The sequence below is a fragment of the Macrobrachium nipponense genome, chromosome 41 (genome assembly GCF_015104395.2).
Source record: "Macrobrachium nipponense isolate FS-2020 chromosome 41, ASM1510439v2, whole genome shotgun sequence".
Classification (NCBI taxonomy): domain Eukaryota; kingdom Metazoa; phylum Arthropoda; class Malacostraca; order Decapoda; family Palaemonidae; genus Macrobrachium; species Macrobrachium nipponense.
In genome coordinates this window covers 36,287,109-36,306,923 of record NC_061102.1, presented here as the reverse complement: position 1 = coordinate 36,306,923, position 19,815 = coordinate 36,287,109, and the positions used below count along the sequence as shown (strand labels likewise).

At 40.4% G+C, this 19,815-nt stretch overlaps 1 protein-coding gene across 2 annotated transcripts in view; it reads right to left on the bottom strand.

The window, feature by feature from the left end:
* The window catches only part of LOC135212692 (huntingtin-interacting protein 1-related protein-like), a 233,418-nt gene that overhangs the window by 154,475 nt on the left and 59,128 nt on the right, over positions 1-19,815 (bottom strand). For both annotated transcript variants that reach the window (XM_064246371.1, XM_064246370.1), the window contains exon 4: positions 11,814-11,979. In XM_064246371.1, coding sequence (XP_064102441.1) covers positions 11,814-11,979 — 166 coding nt within the window. The remainder of the gene's footprint in view (positions 1-11,813; positions 11,980-19,815) is intronic.

Genomic DNA, 19,815 nt, shown 5'->3' with positions numbered 1-19,815 from the left:
ATCCAACCTCTCTAAGTCTAAAATGAGGGCATAAAACATAATCCCTCTCTCGCTTTGACGCCCTTTGTCTTACATTCTGTAAAGAGTTTATCTTTTAGGGGAAAAAAAAGACTAAATTTTATTCCCCTTTCTATAACATAAAGATGGCGTATATTGTACCTCTCTCTTATATTCTTTCTTCCTGTCCTCGTGCCGGGCAACGAGAGAATGGAAAAATTCTATCATCGTATCTGCAAAACAAAATATTATATCCTATTCCCTCCTACTAACTGATCCAGGATCGAGGAGAATCATTCAAGATTCCTATCTAGGACATCAGGCCGTAATGTACGGTTCAGATACTTGAAAGAGCCTCTCACCAATACTGAGAGCTCCTACGAGTCTTTTTCCAGTACCAAAACATGACAAGGTCTCCCTTGTTATATGTTACATAGGAGTAGGATAATATAACCATCCTGTTAATAAACAATGAAAGAGGAGAAAGAAGAGCTGCATGTTCAAGGGGACTAGCCGAAACGTGCAATAAAAAAGGGGTTGCCCCCCAAGGTCTTCTAAAAACCTGCACCCAGATTAACTTATGAGTCCGATATATTTTCTATCACTTGTCCTCCATAAGGTTGAGGAAAGCGAGAGACCTCTAAAAGATATTCAGTTCTCTTCACAGTAAAGGTCTATAAAGCAGAAGAACCCACTTATCCTGACACGTACTACGTTTGCCTGTGTGATATCTAGAATAATTGTCAGTAGAGGGTTGATCTGGCAAAAAAGAGTTTCTCCCAAAACAACTCCTCTTGCCAGGAAAGAAGTCGCTCACGCGACCACTATATTACCTGACATGAGAAGTCTGTTCTTGTTAGAGGACTTCCGCCCAATTTCAAAGTTAATCCTGACAAGGGCCACGGTACGGCAACTGGTGCAACAACTTGTGTCCCTGTCAGGAAAAAAAAACTGATCTTGTGTCAGTTCTCAAAGAGGAAACTCTTGGAAAGTCTATCTCCAAATACTGAGAATTGGAGATCCTGATGTCTTGCGCCTGGCTGGCGCCTCGCGCCTGGCTGGCGCCCTCGCGCCTATCGCCTGGGTTAAAGCCTGGCGCTTGAGCCTGGCTGACGCCTCGTGCCTGGCTGGCCTCACGCCTGGTTGGCGCCTATTGACCTGGTTAAAGCCTGGCTGGGAGCCTTTATGGCCTATTACTTGCAACCTTGGTCAGGAAATCTCGATATCAAAATAAGAAGAGGTGCTTGTAAGAATCCTAAAATTCTACAGTACTCCCATAGTGGATGTTTCTCTCAATTTTCCTCTAATACGAGTATATCAGAAGGGGAATTATTCTTTCCTCACTTAATTCTTCCATATCCCCCCCCCCCCTTTTTCCTGAACGAGAAGGACCATCCAGTGCGAGGGGACGAGTAACTTCCCAGCTCTATGTAGGAAAGCATAATTTGCTCTAAGGTATATCTATTAACTAAATTATTTTCTAGTTAGAAGCCAGGCGTAGGCTGGCGCTTATGATTCCTTTATGGCATGGTTTGAGGAAAAAGGAAGCAGTCTACAGGAAGACTGTTGTCTTCTTCTTGCTAAGAGATCTATGAAGAAGACTTCGCAGGTTCTCACAACTCTTTGCAATAAATGTTAGACATACTTTAACAAGCTATTATCGTCGATCGAGGTTCTCCACGGGACTCGCAAATCTTGCATTGCTTTTATTTTAATAAAACTCGCTCAAACGAGAAATATTTTGGATGGTGCTCTAGGCTTATTGCACCAAGCTGGAGCAATTTTTTTTGCGCAGGGGCGGCGAACTGCGCCAGCTGGCGCCCCTCCTACTAATTATCTTTTATGTTATGTGCCAGAACATCTGTGTCTTTATGGTACCCCGACATCTTTCATATGTTAATTCCGTTCTTATTATGAAAAACTTTTATATAAGTAGTATAATCCATTTCAGGAAACCATTCCCCACTAAAAGAATGTTTCCCATCCGACTCCATACAACTTCTGCGCAATATCCGATTTCTAAATACAGTTGTGTCCTTTCTTGAAGACTTAACCATACCGTAGTCTTGAAGTGAATCTCTATTACATCTCTCTTTCACTAATAAGTATTCTAATAAGCCATGCTTTCGTAAGTATGAGTGCATTATTAAAATAAAATTCATGCTCTGCGCATTAGAATACTTTAATATTGTACCTACGGATACAGCATTGAAAGGTGGTAATATCCTTCTTATTGAAAGATTCCTAACAAAAGGCAGACAATATTTATTTATGATAGCTTCAGTATTCCCTCAATCCGAGGCTAAGACCACGATTGTAGGGAAGAGATACGGTAGTTATCCCATTCCGCAGGAGAGAGAGCTCTGTAAACGACCTCTCACGACTGAGAACAAGATGGTACTGCGATCCTGCATTGGTCTTTTCAAAGCGGGAAAAAAAAAAAAAAAAAGCAGTCTGGCTTCCTTTCCAGAGTGCCAGTTACTCCATTAAATAAAGGAATCTATAAATTATTATCGAACTTCAGGAAGTTTTATATAAGCATAATTAAGCTAACGAGACTTCGGACAAGTCTAGAAACTAAATAGGTGTCGTCTAAACAATTCTTTTAAACTATTTCCTTCCTAGGAAAGTCCTAGAAGGGTACTGGTAACTTCATGGAAATCTCTTCTAACACGAAGAAAAAATGTTCTATCCTACTCAATCCACAATAAAGATATGCTTCTCCGATCACTTCTCGAAGACACGATAGCATCATATAACTCATACTCTAGCGTAATAGAATCCTCTATAATACTGTTACATTAAGGTAAACCGTATTAATTTTAGGAAATTTTGTAAGGATTTCACTTGACCATTATAGCATTAAATTTCGGTAGTGTCTATGCCTTGCCATACCGTATCCTAAAGGCGATTTGTCCTAAGCATGGGTAGGAGCTAGAAGCTTAAAAGTCATACATATATGCTTTATCACTCAACGAGATCTATAAATTCATTCGATTGACAAACAAATCTAAATCGTTTGCTCATTCATAATAGATTTATATCTAAAAATGCACCGATGGGGGAAATTTTATGTGAAATAACAATTTCATACCCCCATGGGATAGCGCTCTTGTCTAGTTTGCGAAAAAAAATGTTCGAAACAATGACTTTATCACCAAATGTACGAATGATCTCTAAATATTAGAAAGGCGCTAAATCGTCGCTGATTCCGAAAGGTGGTCGATTAATGTCATTCTCATTTGAATAATTCTACCAGAAGGCATTATACGAGATCTTTCGCCAATTTCATTCATTTGAAGTTCTTCTATCCATCGAGGAAACCGTAGGCATAAAAAGGGAGAAAAACACTGTTTAGGATGCCTTTCCAATGGGCTATCCTGGCAGCATGGGACGCTCTACAGAACCTCGCCGAGGGGACGCCTGACCGGTGGGATTCTCTGAAACTCCTTACGTTTTCGACATTCCTTCTCCTCTGGGGCTTGTGAGCTTGGAAGAGGTCTAGACTGAGAGCGAGACAGAGCCGATCAGACGCACCTCCATTGTAATGGGGAACACTATATTCACTTCTTACGTTCTAAGAGTTCGCATTTGAACTATATCCAAAAGTCTACAATTGCAAATAGGATATTGTAGATATGCGGAGTAAGAATGTGAAGCTTCTAAAGGATATTTACTTTCTGACTCCCAACTAGGAAGAAAGATATACATTTCCTCAAATCAAACTCTAACACTTATTTGTATTAATGAATAATATAAGTAATTCCCTTCCATGAAAGATAAGTAATTCACTTTCGTGAAAGTGGATGAGTGTCTACCGAAAATCGGTAGTTACTTGTCACTAATCTTCTAAATTTCGAAGTTAATTTTATCAAAAAATTCTAAAAGTAACAAAAGCGTTATGCGAACCCAAGATCCATACTTCCCTGTAAAAGTTAGCCCAGACGATCGATGGCGATGAAAAACACGAAAATCCATCAGGAGGAACTGCAAACGTTGTTTACATCCAAGCGACAGAAAAAATATGGAATTAGAAAACGGGTTGGTTATGGTTCCTATTCCTGCCACCCAGCGGCGGGGGGGTAGATCACCTGACTACCCTGCCGCGTGTGCCGCGAAATTCGAATTTCTGTCGACAACGGAGTAATAGCTATGTATATATCTGACAGGTAAGTTGAATGTATAGAAAATTAGTTATTATTATTATTATTATTATTTTTTTTTTTTTTTTTTGCTCTATCACAGTCCCTCCAATTCGACGGTGTGGTATTTATAGCGTGGGGTTCCGGGTTGCATCCTGCCTCCTTAGGAGTCCATCACTTTATTCATATGTGTGCCGTTTCTAGGATCACACTCTTCTGAAATGAGCCTGGAGCTACTTCAGCCTCTAGTTTTTCTAGATTCCTTTTCAGGGATCTTGGGATTGTGCCTAGTGCTTCTATGATTATGGGTACGATTTTCCACTAGCATATCTCATCATTCTTATTTCTATTTTCAGATCTGATAACTTATCATTTTTTCCCTCTCTTTCTCTCACAATCTGGTGTCCATGGTATTGCAACATCAAGAGTGATAATTTCTTCTTGACTTGTCAATCAACGTCACGGTCCCTGGTCTGTTTGCACGTATCACCCTATCCGTTCTGATACCATAGTCCCCAGAGGATCTTGCCTGATCGTTTTTCTATCACTCCCTCAGGTTGTTGTGCTCGTACTACTTATACTGCAAGGTAGTGAGTTTCTTGCACAGGCTCCAGTGGAGGGCTTTTTGCCACGAATCATGCCTCTTTTTGTATGGTCTGTGCAAGTGCGGGCATCGCTTGCTATGCAGTTTATGGTTCATTTTTTGTATTGCACTTCCTACATATGGGAGAGATGTTATTTCCGTCTATCGTTCTTTAAAACATATCTGGTTCTTTAGGGCCTGATCTTGTGCCGCTGTTATCATTCCTTCTGTTTCCTTCTTTAGCTCTCCCCTCTGTAGCCATTGCCATGTGCATCACTGGCAGTTCTTTAGTCTGTCTCATGTATGTCTGTGCATTGGTTTGTTGTTGTGCCAGTCCTCTGTTCTGTCCTGTCATTCTCCTGTCTCGTATATTTCTGGGTCTTCGTCTACTTTTTATTAGTCCTTCTTCCCATGCACTCTTTAGCCACTCGTCTTTCACTGGTTTCAGATATTGCCCCAGTGCCTCTGTTCTCGATGTGACGCATTCCTCTATACTAGTAGTCCTCTCCCTCCTTCCTTTCGTGTTATGTATAGTCTGTCCGTATTTTGCTCTTGGGGTGTAGTGCTTGTGTATTGTCATATGTTCCTGGTTTTCGATCTATAGTGCGGAGTTCTGCCTTCGTCCATTCCACTATCCTGCGCTGATCTGATACTGGCACTGCCCATGTGTTTATGGCTTTTATCATATTCCGGCGTTGAGTTTTGACTTGAGTATCGCCTTTGAGTCTGCATATATTCTTTCCTGATTTCTTGTCCTTCATCTCTTGGTGTTTCATATCCCCTCCTTCCATTATCCTAGGTATTTGTATCCTGTCTCATCTATGTGTTTGATGTGCTCCCATCTGGTAGCTTTATCCTTCAGTTCTCGTACTTTGCCTTTTTGTATGTTGACTAAGGGCGCATTTTTCTATTTTTCCAAAACTCCATCCTGATGTCCCCAGATACAATCCTTACAGTCTGGATTAGGGTATATATTCCTTGATGCTCTTACCATACGGCCTGATGTCGTCCATGAACATCAGATGGTGATTCTTGTTGCTCTTTTCTTGAGTTGGTATCGGCATCCATCTTCTGTAGTACTTTTGTGTCATGGGATCATGGCTACTACGAAGAGTAGTGGGGGACAGTGAGTCGCCTGGAAGATCCCTCTCCTGATATTAACCTCTGCTAGTCTTATTCCAGAAGCTTGAATAAGTTATTGTATTCAGTTGCGCATTGTATTTTGAGGAAGCGGATGGTGTTTTTGTTTTCCTCTGCCCCATATATTTTCAGGCATTCTATTAGCCATGTGTGTGGTATTATTATTATTATTTTATTATTATTATTATTATTTTATATTATTATTATTATTATATTATTATTATATTATTATTATTATTATTAATAAATTATTTATTAATTTTAAATTATTATTAAATTATTATTATTAATTATTAATTATTTATTATTTATTATTATATGAAAAATATTAATAAACATATACACATGTATCATAGAAATTCTCTCATCTCTGTAAGAGAGAGCGAGAGAGAGAGAGAGAGAGAGAGAGAGAGAGAGAGAGAGAGAGATGAGAGAGAGAGAGAGAGAGAGTTATCTGTATTTGAACGAGTGAAATGGAAAGGTTTATAGTAGTATTATTTCAAAAATACTATCATACATGATTTCTGTAATTACAGTTATATTATTATTATTATTTGAAAATGTAATAAAATATATATATACATTACATTTACCATAAAAATCTCTCATCTCAGGAGAGACCCTTACCTTACAGACCTTACAGTTCGTCGGGTTGCCCCAGGTCCCTCAGTGTGAGGCGCCCTCTAATGTCTACCAGAGAGTTGCTAGTACATCTTCCGGTATATTTTGCCCCCCATCTTCCAATCTTGGATGGTCTGGGATGCAGTTTAGGATATTGTCGAGCTATTCTTAAACACATCTACGCTCACTCCTGATATATTCCTCAGATGAGCTGGTAACGCATTGAATAGACGCCTGCATTATCGATGCTGGTGCGTAGATTAATGTCCTGTGTTGCTTCCTTATTTTTCCTGGTATAGTTTTGGCACTATTAATCTACCTCTGCTTGCTCTTTCTGATATTTTAGTTCCATGATATTTTCTGTTATCCTTTCTATCTGTTCCATGCCTGAATTATCATGCTAGCGTTCTCTTCCTCCTTTTCAGACTATATAATTTTAAGGATTGTAGTCCCTTTCCCCCAGTAGTCTAGGTCCTTAATTCTTTCTATTCTAGCTGTAAAGGACCTTTGTACACTCTCTATTTGTGCAATATCCTTTTGATAGTGTGGGTACCATATCATATTGCAATATTCAAGTGGACTACGAACAATGTTTATAAAGCATAATCATGTGTTCAGCTTTTCTTGTTTGAAGTGCCGTAACACATTCCCATTTGCTTTACATTTTGCCAACAGAATTGCTATTTGATCATGCATAACATGTTCCTATTCATCATCACACCAAGGTCTTTAACTGCTTCCTTATTTGTGATTGTCTCATATTAGGTCCCCTATATGCATATAGCTTTCCTTCTCTGTCTCCATAATTATTGATTCAAATTATCAGAGTTAAATACCATCCTATTACCTCTGCCCAATCATATACTTTGTTAAGGTCTCTTGTAGAGCGTTCCTATCTTCATCACAAGTAATTTCTCTACTTATTCTTGTGTCATCAGCGAAACTACTCACTACCGAATCCTTAACATTACTGTCTATCTTCAATCATAATAAAAAACAAAACTATTGCAGCTAGCCACCGTACCTTGTGGCACACTGGATATTACCTTGGTTTCATCGATTTCTCATCGTTTGCAATAACTATCTGTTTTCTGTTGTGTAAAATTCTTTTAAACCATCTTCCTACTTTATCTACGATATTGTTTTTTCTAATTTTCTTTGCTAATATATATGGTCTACTTTGTCAAAAAGCTTTTGCAAAGTCTAGATAAACCACATCTGTTTCATTTCCGCTTTTCATATTTTTGAATATGTTCTCACGGTGGACTAACAGTTGGGTTTGTGTACTTTTTCCGGGTACGAAACCGTGTTGTCCTATATTAAACAAATTATTTTTTATTAAATGTTTCATAATATTTTTCTTCATTACCCTTTCATACACTTTCATAATATGTGATGTTAGACTAACAGGCCTATAATTACTTGCCTCTAGTCTTGATCCACTTTTGAAAGTAGGGTGATATATGCTAATTTGTGCTCATCATAAATCTTGCCTGTATCTACACTTTGTCTTAATAATATTGCAAGTGGCTTTGCGATAGAATGAACTACTTTCTTTAACAAAATAGCAGGGACTCCATCCGGCCCTGCAGCAGCTCCATTTTTAATTTCATTAATTGCCTGCACAATATCAGCTTCATTAATTTCTATGTCAGCTAAATATTCACTATTTTCTTCCCTTACTTCTATATCATTATCTTCATATCTATTCTAGGGGTGAATCTCTCTTATATCGTTCTGCCAGTATGTTGCAAATTTCCTTTTTTTCATTCGTTAATCTCCCTTCAATTCTCAGAGGGCCTATTTCTATTCTTCTTTTATTCATCTTCTTCGCATATGAGTATAATAGTTTGGGGTTTTGCTTGATATTTAATAGGGTTTTTTCTTCAAGTCCACGTTTTTCATTTTCTTTTGATTGTATAATCTTTTGTTCTGCATTTTCTATCTTACTTTTTAGTTCTATACTTTCCATGCATTTTTTTCTTTTGCAAGACCTTTTTTCCACTTTCTGATTTTCTGGAACAAGATCCTTCAGTCTCTTGGTATGCATGAATGATGTTTACTTTTCTTCTTCGGTATATATTTTTTCCACTATTTTCTCCAATATTTTATTTTATAATATCTCGTATTTACCCTTATGTCATCACTTACGAAGATGTTATCCCAATCTTTGTTTAATTCTTCATTAATTCTGACATTTATATTTTTACTGTAGAAGTTGTATTTTCCATATCCTTCCCACTTTTCATTTCTTGCTTATCTCTATTTTCACTTGCTTTGAATGAACTGTTAATTCTATGACATTATGGTCTGAAATACTCGCATTATAAACTATTATTTCTTTAATCAACATCATCATCCGTTCACAAATACTAGGTCTAAAGTATTTTCCTTCTTGTTGGCAGGTGATTTATTTGTTGAATGTTGTATTCTAGTAGCATATCTAATAGCTTTTCAAATTGCCTCTTATCTTCTGCACTACTATTACTCTCTTTTATATGTATAAGTACAACCACAATCTACCTATTCGTTCTTTCCATTCTACGAAAGGAAAGTTGAAGTCACCAGATAGGAGTAATAGTCCAGTCCTTGTGATTCTACATATATCATCCAATTTTTCAATTATTAAGTCAAAACTCTTTAGTATTAGGAGGTCTATATATTACTATGTCATCAATTTTTCAGATTCAAATTCTACCGCTATTAGTTCACATTCTGAGTTACTATATTTCTCATATATTTTTCCTTGTTTTTTGTCTTTCCCAATATATTGCGGTTCCCCCTTGATTCCTATTTTTTTCTATCTGATCTATAAGTTTGGAACCCTTTTATTTGATCATCATTCCCAGTCTCTTGGGAATACCAGGTTTCACTTATATCATTATATCTATTTCTTTTCATTTTGGGTTTAGTTCTTCTAAGTACTCTATTTTTCTTTTTGAGTTACTCGTAACTAAACCCTGCGCATCATCACTATGATGGTTTGCGTTTGTTTTCTCCTTCATTTAATAATGGTAGTAATAAGGATTTTCCCATGTCTTTTCCTCTGTTCTGGTATGTTGTTCTTTTTTTCATTTCCAGAAATTTCTGACATTAAAAAATCCAACTTTTCCATAATATTTGATTTCTTCCTTCATCATAATTATTCATTTTGTGTCTGAATCTGCAATTTTCTCCGTTTCTGCAATATCCTCTTGCATAATAAATACAGTTATTATCTCTTGAGTAGAATTCGGAGCTGATGCTTTGAAATTTTTTTGCTGACACCTCTGCATATCTCATTGGTGGTTTGCTTTTCTCTTTACCTGATATTCTTGATTTCTCTCTTTCTTTGTTTCTTTCTTATTTTGGATTTTATTACTTGGTTGGTTATTTATTTGATATGATTCATGGCTACAGGGTGCATATATTTGCATTTTTTGTCGAACTTCACATCCTTTTCCTTCTTTTAGGTTTTTGTACATATTTTTGGATGCAGATCTCTGCAATCATCCCCATATCCATCTAAGTATGCACATTACATATATTTCATAGTTTGACATATCTTAGGATGTTTGTAGTAACATCTTTCTCCAAATCTGCAATTCCCCTCTTTCAAAAGGTTGCAGATTTTGTCTTTCTTGTCTATTTTTTCCTCTTTCCCGTCATTGTGTAGATCTGGGTAGAGCCTCTTCGGGATTTGCTTTTCTGTTGTCATGTCGTAATTTATTTCTTCGTAGGTATGCTGCTTTATTGCCTCTATATGTAGTATCAATGAGTATCTCTGCATCCATACTTTATCTTGTTCTTTGTTTTCCTTGTATTTTTTTCTGTCATTTCATTTTTGTTACTTCTCTTCCGTTTTCCTCTTCTTCTTTTTCTTCTTCTCTTCTCTTCCTCTTCTTCTTCATCCTCAACTATTTGTACATTCAATCTTTGATTTAATAAACATTGTCTATCCATGATAGACATGTTGAACAAAAAATTCCTTGTATCTTTTCTCAAATCTTGTATTACCTCAGCACACTGGATGGTGGGTCGGAATGTTGCATGCAGCACTTTTCTGATTAGGTTTTGTGGATTGACTATGCTATTACCCAAAACCTTACACAGTTTGCATGCTTTGGCATTCTTTTTCCTAATGCATCAATTAGGATATTCACAAGATTCACCTTATTCATTTTCTTGTCGGCGGAATATGTTGGTTTATGTATATTTTCTTTATGGGTCTCTTGACCACTTGGATTTTATTTGGAACTTCTTCAATTATTTCAAGATGTTTTCATTAGATTTGTTCCAGTTTGAAGGATTATATCCTTCTAATATATCTATGAATGCTTTTGTATCTTTTGGTTAGGACTGTGCTGATTTCATAGATGAGAAATGCCAGTTCCCTTCCTGCTACCTCATCGTATTGCGAAATGCTTAAACACGCCAAATTACGCCACCTCTTCCCGCAGTTGGAACTTACTGCCATCTTGTTCTGATTTATAGTATTACACTTGATAAACTAACTTAGAAGACGCTTTATCCTACTATTTTCACACTAATCTTATCCAACCGATAGTTCACGAACACTTCTAGATATTTATCAAATTCTAGTCGTATGTTAAACTTGTGATATCTGTTGATTAATCTGACTTCACGCGGGTACGTCTCACCAAGCAAGATGGCTACTACGAGAGAGAGAGAGAGAGATAGAGAGAGAGAGATCGAGAGAGAGAGAGAGAGAGAGAGAGACTCCCTCCCCTCCTGTCACATTACTTGATATATTTGACAGCTGTTGGTCCTCAGTTTGGTACCAGGAGTTCGAAGAAAAGATGTGTGAAGACTGGGATTTCCTTCATTCTTACATAATTTTGTAATTTCTAAACTAAAATCTTACTAATTTTATTTAGTATTTTCTTTAATAATTCTATTTAGTATTTTCTTTAATTAATTGATATTATTGCTGTTTACATTAATATTTGAAAATGAGTAAATCATTTATTTATCATACAAAAAACATACATCTCTGTAGAGAGAGAGAGAGAGAGAGAGACGAGAGAGAGAGAGGGATGAGAGAGAGAGAGAGAGAGAGTAGTACAATGTTCTAGAGACAAGCAATTGACACACAGTTTTGCATTTCTACTTAAAACTGAAGGGTGGCAGAATTTTAACCTTTCCTAACATTGCAGGGGTTTGGGTTTGGACTGCTAGACCAAAAGTCTTTAATTTCCAATGTTTCTAATAAATGGTACATTTCAGTCTACAAAAGCAAGCACAATCATTGCTGTATTTTGAACTTTAAATAACTTCCATACATTTTCTGGATAACTATAACTAGAAAACTAAAACTGGGGTAAACTTACAAGTTCAGCAATGGTAGACTCAAGGTCATTTATACGAAGCCTCAACTGTTCCTCATTGTGAGTAGCATGAGATCGTACTCTTTGAACTTCAGCACGCATAGCCTCAAGTTCTCCATGAAGGGCATCTATCAAGGACTCGCGTTCAGCAACAACCTCTTCTAATGACCTTCAATGGATGAAAAATGAACATTTGCATATATGTATACTGTACACAAAATTGCTACTGATGTATTCATAATAGGCATTCATATTTATGGTACAAGGTCAATTACAAACAGCTAAGGATAGCAAGTTGTTAAAACTATTCCAAACTATTCCAAATGATAGTTCAGTACTTTCATAAAAACAATCACTAAAAATGGAGTATTTTAGTATCAATAGTATAAAACATGTGTTAAAGCCTTCAAATAACTAACTCTAACTATAGTACTGCACTGAGATAACAGCCTGTGGTATATCGTACTACAAAAAAAGAAAAAAAAAACAACTATGAAAGACAAAAGCTATACTTAAATATAAAGGGGTAAAAATTAGTTGCTAAAAGATGACTTTGGGAGGTTTTAAGGATGATTTGGCATGTATTTCTATTTTAAATTGTTTTAGAATGATATATTGTATACTGCTTGTTAGAACTATCAAATTAGGCAGTGAGCTGTAAATATAGGCAGTTATAAGCATTTTACAGTAGCTTAAGGGGCATAAATATACCTGGACTTTATAAGAAAAACATGCATTCACATATACACTATGTACAATTAAATATTGTTTCTTTTATAGTGGGGTAGGTATGGACACTTTAAGGGTGCCAGCCAGCTAACCCCATATTTTAAGGACAGGACTTTGACATTCATACCACTTAATAAGGTGACTTGGGACATCTCTAAACCACATACAATTTTCACCTCTGACCTTTGGTTTTGTAACGCCAGTGTGATTTACCAGGAAAAAAACCATTTTTCAAAGTCTATCTCCTCCCTTAATACTTAATATCAAGACCTGGGATTACTTACTACCATATATAGACCTGATGTAATCTCCAATCAAATGAGTTTTTTCTCTAAAAGCAACTTTTTAGCTAGATATGAATTTTTTCATCATGGCTAAAATATAAACCCTATAAATCAGGAAAAAAAGTAAAAAAATGAAACAAAAACTTGAAAAATGGGCTACATTTGATTGTTCTATAATGTCTTTCTAAGTTATATACCAAATTTCAATGCTATAGCTTTAAAACTAAGGGAGAAGATAGAATCTGAAGGTCAATAAGTATAATTTTGAGATACAGTGGGCCCCCGTATTCGCATTCTCTGGATTCATGCATTCACAGATTTCTCTCTGGACCATATCTACCCATTATTCGTGGGAAATTCACCTATTTGTGGTATTTTTCTATGAGAAATATCCAGAAATTTCTGGTTTTTTTATCAATTTCATCATATGCACTTTTTGTGATAAAACTATTTAAATAAAACCTGGTATAAAAATTTGTAGAGGGTTTTTCTTGAGTTTTACCTACCAAAATAGGCAGTTTTCAGCATTTTTAATGGGGTTCCAACTATTCGTTGATTCTAACTATTTGCGAGGGGTGTCTGGTATACATCCCCTGTGAATACGGGGGGACCAATGAAGACAATGTTAATAAATCATGATTATTATGAATTTTATATTCCTTTCTGGGTATTAATAAACCAAAACTATGTTATTTATCATAACTTAATCATAAATGAAGATTTCTTTGCTCAAAAATTGTAGCCTGAGTACTGCGTCAGGCGAGACAGGGTGCTCCTTCCTCACACAACACTCACTCTCTCTCTCTCCCCTTCACTAATTCTGCTATTATCGACGATATTATGATCATCTGAACTGTATTAGAGTCAATTTTCTTCTTCTGTATGTTAGCGACATGTTTCGCTTGTCTTTTGTTCTTTGGCATGATAAAAACTTTGCTGAAACAAAGAAAAACAGACGTAAAAAGCAAGCAAATGTCAGAGGTGAAACTCAAACGTGTACTCTCTCTCTTTCATGTTTCTGCTCGCACTGGAGGGTGTCAAGCTCAGTCTTCCCGTCTCTCTACAGATGCCATTGCTCACAATTTGTTTCATAATAATTATCAAAATTTACAATAACAGAAAAAATACTGCATTTTCTTGTAAGGATCAATGTTTTTTGCTTATTGAGTTACATTTACTAATTACCTTGTAACTATGAAAGTATGAGGAATTTTGACAAAATACTTTTCTGGGCTCAGCTCGTGTCGCTGCGCGAAACCCTCTTTAATCCTTTTAATCTTTTTTTGCTAGGGTAAATGTACTAACACATACCAGAGAAAAATAAAATAAAGAAAAAGGCCAGTATAACTGACTCGCTCACCCTCCAAAAGGGTGTCGGTATGAATACTAGGCGAGTGAGACCACTACCACGAGCCAAATGCCAATAGAAATCTCCCACAAAAAACCCTCCAAGAGGAGAGCCGACCCACAGAGTGAGCAGCTCGTACTACTACTACTCCATCCCATGCTGCCGACTGCTGCGCCTCTAGTGGCCATCCTTTTCAGTTAGCGCACACGAGTCACACGTGCTATTTTTCTCTCTGTGTTTTTTGTGCCCTTTCGTTGGATTTATCTATAATGGAGCGTGCAGCTATGCAGCAGCTAAGTTAAGTACTCAGTAATTATGGTTAGTTGGTTTTTTCCGGCCCTGAGACAGTATTTGCCGGTTTTTTAGGTATAAATACGTACTCTGGGTCGGAAGCATGGCAGCATTGTTCTGCCTCATGGTGGGTTCGTTCCTGGCCTCCCATACCTAGAACCTCCCCTTATCTATGTACGCTCTATATTATTTATCCGTTTTTACTTAGGGTACTGTCTACTCAGGTTTGTCATGCATGCATGTCTTTTACCTTATGTAGGCTTCTTCTTTCCCAGACCCTAGTCCCGGCTCTTAGTATCGGCCTCTGACTAGCTTTTGGAGTGGTAGACTTTCCTTCGGGTTAGTCCGTACACTCCTGGATTTTTTCTCTACTATATTGTTTTCTTTCTTTTAATTTTATTATTTGTACCATGTTTTTTGTATGGTTAGGTTAGTTAGGCGTCTGGCTTAGCCTAGGTCCTGGCTCCTTGAGCCTATACTACCGCTCATCAGTTCGGTTGCTTCCCTATAGCATCTCTCTGATCAGTTGGTTTTGGCCCAGTGGGCCTTTATGCTCCTGCTTTCAGTTTCAGTTGCTTCCCGATAGCATCTCTCTGATCAGTTGGTTTGTCCTAGGCTTAGTTGTTTTGTTTTGGTCTTACCGCCTCGTGGTCACTACGCGATCACGAGTTTCAGCCAGGACGCCTGCCCAGATCATCTTCCCCCCCCTCCCGCTCTTCCATAGAGTCGGGGGAGGGTGGGTCGGTCTGCCCATGCTCGCTCCACATACCAGAGGCCTGCTTCCCTCTCTCCCCCCAGGCGGAGGGGCCAGGGAGACGGGACAGACCCAGACTGGACTCGACCTCTCCGGCTTCTCGGTCGGCCGGGTGGTAATGTGGTGGGGGGGTACTGGCCTTTCCCCCCATCCGTTGCTTCCTTGTCGCTCCGTGTTCGCTCGAGACTGTATGTCTTCTCGCTCTTTCCCACCTTACTAGGGCTCCTTTCATGATCGGAGTCCTGGCATCCAGCGGAAAGATGTTAGTCCACCCAGTAGAGTGGAACGGAACATACAGTGGGTCCCTGCTAACCTACCGTATTGCCGAGTTACTACACTCCGCTACGCACTGGACTTGGTCCGGTTCGTTTGAGTTTTAGGTTTAAGTGTTATTAGATTAACTATAAGTTTATCTTAAGTACCTTAAACCTTCCCCCCCCCCTTACGTGTCTTACCGGATCTCTCCGGGATTATAGCCTATTCAGGCGAAGCAGGGGGGGGTTATGCCCAAATTTTTTCCGAGCTCCGGCACGCAACGGAGTTCTTCTGTCCTTTAGCCTGTAAGTGATGTTCTTTAAGATACTCATGTGTCTTCCCACTTACAGACCACCAACTGTGAGCATCCGGGATGCGCCGCCACACTTCAGGACCCATGTGGACACGAAGTTTGCCGGTCCCATGCTCCATGCGCGACTCTGCACGGGGACATCCAGGTCTGGTACCATGAGACGTGTACCATATGTTACGATCTGGTGAGCCAGCTTTTAGAAGGGGTAAGTATTCCATCTCCGGTAGCTGCTCCGCTTCTGTTTTAGTGCTTAAGTTTTCATCATTCACTTTAACTTAAGGCATCTAAGTTAAGTTATACTTTAAGTTTTAGTTTAAGTGATTCTTAAATCTAATCTACGCCCTCTCTTCCAGGCGCCGGCAGTGAGGGATACCGCACTGGCAACCCTGCGGGCCTGGGTCGGCGGTTTTGGGAAGAACGCCGCCAAGGGTATGCCCTACATCTTAGAGAAGCGGTTGGCGCTGTTAATCTTCCCCGGAGGCAAGGCGACCAGGATACGTCGACCCAGTAGAGGCGGCCCCGACTATCGCCTTCATCCAACAACAGCTGGCTGCCTCATTAACTGACCAAGACCAGGATATCTCCACGGATGTCGCGACTTTAGATATTAATGTGGAACCTATGGTAGGTGTAGACGACCTGTTGGTCGAGGTAGGTATAGTGGACACCCAAGGGTCACCCTTGGGCGTAACTGTTTCTTCTACTCCTGCAACCTCTCCATCCTTCCAAGGCTTTACAGGTGATGAATTGTATACTCCTCCTGATGCTTCGGTTAGACCTAAGGTCAAGGGTCAAGCAGTGAAATCCTTGTCTAAGACGTCGTCGTCGTCTAAGAAGAACGGCTTCGGCGTCATCCTCCTCGCGTAAGTCTCCGGCTGGTAATCCCGGAGCAGACAGGTCTAAAGCTTCTAGCTCCGGCTCTAAGTCCTCGAGGAGTAAATCCTCCAGAGAGAGATCTCGCCCTCCGGCAGAGTCACCAGTTCCGCTACCCTTGGTTCCGATTCAGAGCCACCCTCCACCTCCGCAGCAGCTCCGGCCTGGCTTGGACTCCAATGCTGGCCTGTTGCAACAGGTGGGCGACCTGGTTGGGTCCCTAAGAGTAGCATGGAACAAATGATCTCTCGTTTGTCGGATAGGATTACTTCCCAGGACTCCATTATAGCCGGACTGAGAGAAGCCCCTCTAGCCTCTCCTCCACTTTCCAATACGAGTGGAACTCAGCTTCCTCCGTATGACTCGCTACCTCCGTTCTCGATGAACAATCCATGGAGAGTAGCGTCATACGCCCCCTTCCAGGACGATCTCATTTCAATACCGGAATTTGGAACTCGAAGGATAGAGGACTTCGAGTTCTACCCGGAAGACCTCCAGCCTCCGTTCATAGGCTACGCAAGGCTTACAGCTTCAGCCATGGTTCGGGATGATAGGGTACCAAAGGAAACAGTCCTCTATTCACGAGAACAGGCTCAGAGAGAATGGCTCAGGTGTTTAGAGGGACATGGATTGTTCTAATACCAAGATACAACCTTTTAAGAGTCCCTTTACCATTTTCACAATGGATGAGAGTACCCCGCTCCCGTTCCTGACAAAGATCGCGAGGTCTACCATCCCAGCGGCCCAGAAGGGGGAACCCATGCCTCAATTGAAGGAAGCAGATCCCACATCTCCGTTGCTCCCCTCAGCCGGAGAATTGTGGGAAGACTTGCCGAACACCTTCTCAGCTGGCAAACTCAAACCTGACTGTGCTATGGAGCAGTTTGGTGAAAAGCTACCCAGGCTCCCAGATAGCCTTATTCAGGCTGAATTTGACGCGAAATCGCGATTAGCCAGGTCAATTAACTCTATGGCTATGTCCGAGGTAGCAACCATAGCCTATGGCTCAGAAACCGCTTTTTAAACTCATGACCAAAGCCCTGACTCAAACGGTACAGTCGGATATGTTTGAGTTTGCCACTGCTAGAACGAATTGTAGGAAGCATGTCCTACAAGAGGCAACCATTCGACATGAGCCGAATAGGTTACTCTCGTCTAGCATCTGGGGAGCAGATCTCTTCCCAGAAGCTATGGTGAAGGAAGTCCAGTCAGAGGCTACGAGGCTGAACCAGAGCCTTAAGGACCGTTGGGGCCTTACGGCTAAGAGGAGGCAAGACCTAACACCTAAAGGTAAGGGACAGAGGAAACCTAGGCGTTTCCATCCTTACCAGAAAAAGCAGCCACGCTTTCCTCAGCAAGTTCCAGCGGTGCCCTTAGTGCAAACAGCCCAACCTTCCACTTCTAAGGCTCAATCACAACCAATTTATGTGATATGCCCTACAGCCTCAGCCCTCCACCCTCTTACGCCTCTCTCCAGCTTACAATCAAGCTTCGAGAGTCAAGCTTCACAGAAGTATGACCGCTCGGGTTAAGGGAGGGCCATAGGAGGTAAGCGTTCCTTTCGTGGGAGAGGGTCGGGAGGCCCTTTAATAGGGGGAAAAGCACTTCAGAGGAGGTCGAGGCGGTGGTTTTACCCAGAACCAATGAAGAACTTCAGGTAGGAGGGAGGCTGTTTCACTTTCGCCACCGGTGGAACTTCAGCGAATGGGCTCAGAGCATAGTGTCAAAAGGCCTGGGGTTGGAGCTGGTGACGAACCCACCTCCATCCAGACCTTCGTCAACTTCCCCTTCCAAGGAATTGACAGAGTACGCAGAGGACCTCCTTCAGAAAGGAGCTATAGCGAGAGTCAAGAGATTAAAATTTCAAGGTCGCTTGTTCAGCGTGCCAAAGAAAGGCTCACAAAAAAGAACGGGTAATCTTAGACTTGTCCCGCTTAAACTTAGCCATCCGCTGCGACAAGTTCAAGATGCTCACGATCGCAGGTTGCGGACCTTACTTCCCCGTGGGGCCGTCACCACCTCTATCGATCTTACAGACGCCTACTATCATATCCCTATTGCAAGACACTTCCGTCCATATCTGGGTTTCAAGATAGGAGACCAGACATTCTCCTTCAAGGTAGTTCCCTTCGGACTCAACGTGGCACCCAGGGTGTTCACGAAACTAGCGGAAGTGGTAGTGCAACAACTCAGGTCACAAGGGATTATGGTAGTAGCGTATCTCGACGATTGGTTGATCTGGGCTTCAACAGTCGAGGAATGCAACAGAGCTACACTGAAAGTGATTCAGTTCCTGGAATATCTAGGCTTCAAGATAAACAGGACCAAGTCAAGACTCACTCCAGAGTCAAACTTTCAGTGGCTGGGCATTCAATGGAATCTATCCTCCCATACTCTGTCGATTCCATCAACCAAAAGGAAAGAAATAGCGAAGTCAGTCAAGCAATTTCTAAGTCACAAACTGGCGTCAAGGAGAGCTCAGGAGAGGATCCTGGGTTCTCTCCAGTTTGCATCAGTGACGAACGTCTTAATGAAAGCCAAACTGAAAGACCTAACCAGAATCTGGCGCTCACGAGCAAATGTCAGGTCCAGGGACAAACTATCCTCAGTCCCTCTGATTCTAAAGAATCGACTTCGGCCGTGGGCGAAAGTCAAGAATTTGTCAGTGTCAGTACCCCTTCAGTTCCCTCCACCAGGGATCACCATCCACACAGACGCGTCCTTAAGCGGTTGGGGAGGGTATTCCCAGGTCAAAAAGGTTCAAGGAACTTGGTCACCTCAGTTCAGTCAGTTCCATATAAATGTACTGGAGGCAATGGCAGTGTTCTTGACTCTAAAAAGGTTACGCCCACCAAAGTACTCCCACATAAAGCTAGTTCTGGACAGCGCAGTGGTAGTAGTTACATTGTATAAACAGGGGAGGCTCCCAAGTCACGTCATCTAAATCATGTCATGGTAGCCATCTTCTCCCTGGCAGACAAGTTCAGTTGGCATCTCTCCTCCACTCACATAGCTGGAGTGAGAAACGTCATAGCAGACGCGTTATCCCGATCAGTGCCCCTTAGAGTCGGAATGGTCACTGGACAACAGTTCGTTCCAATGGATCCTTCAAAGAGTTCCAGGGCTACAAGTGGATCTCTTCGCATCTCAAGCGAATC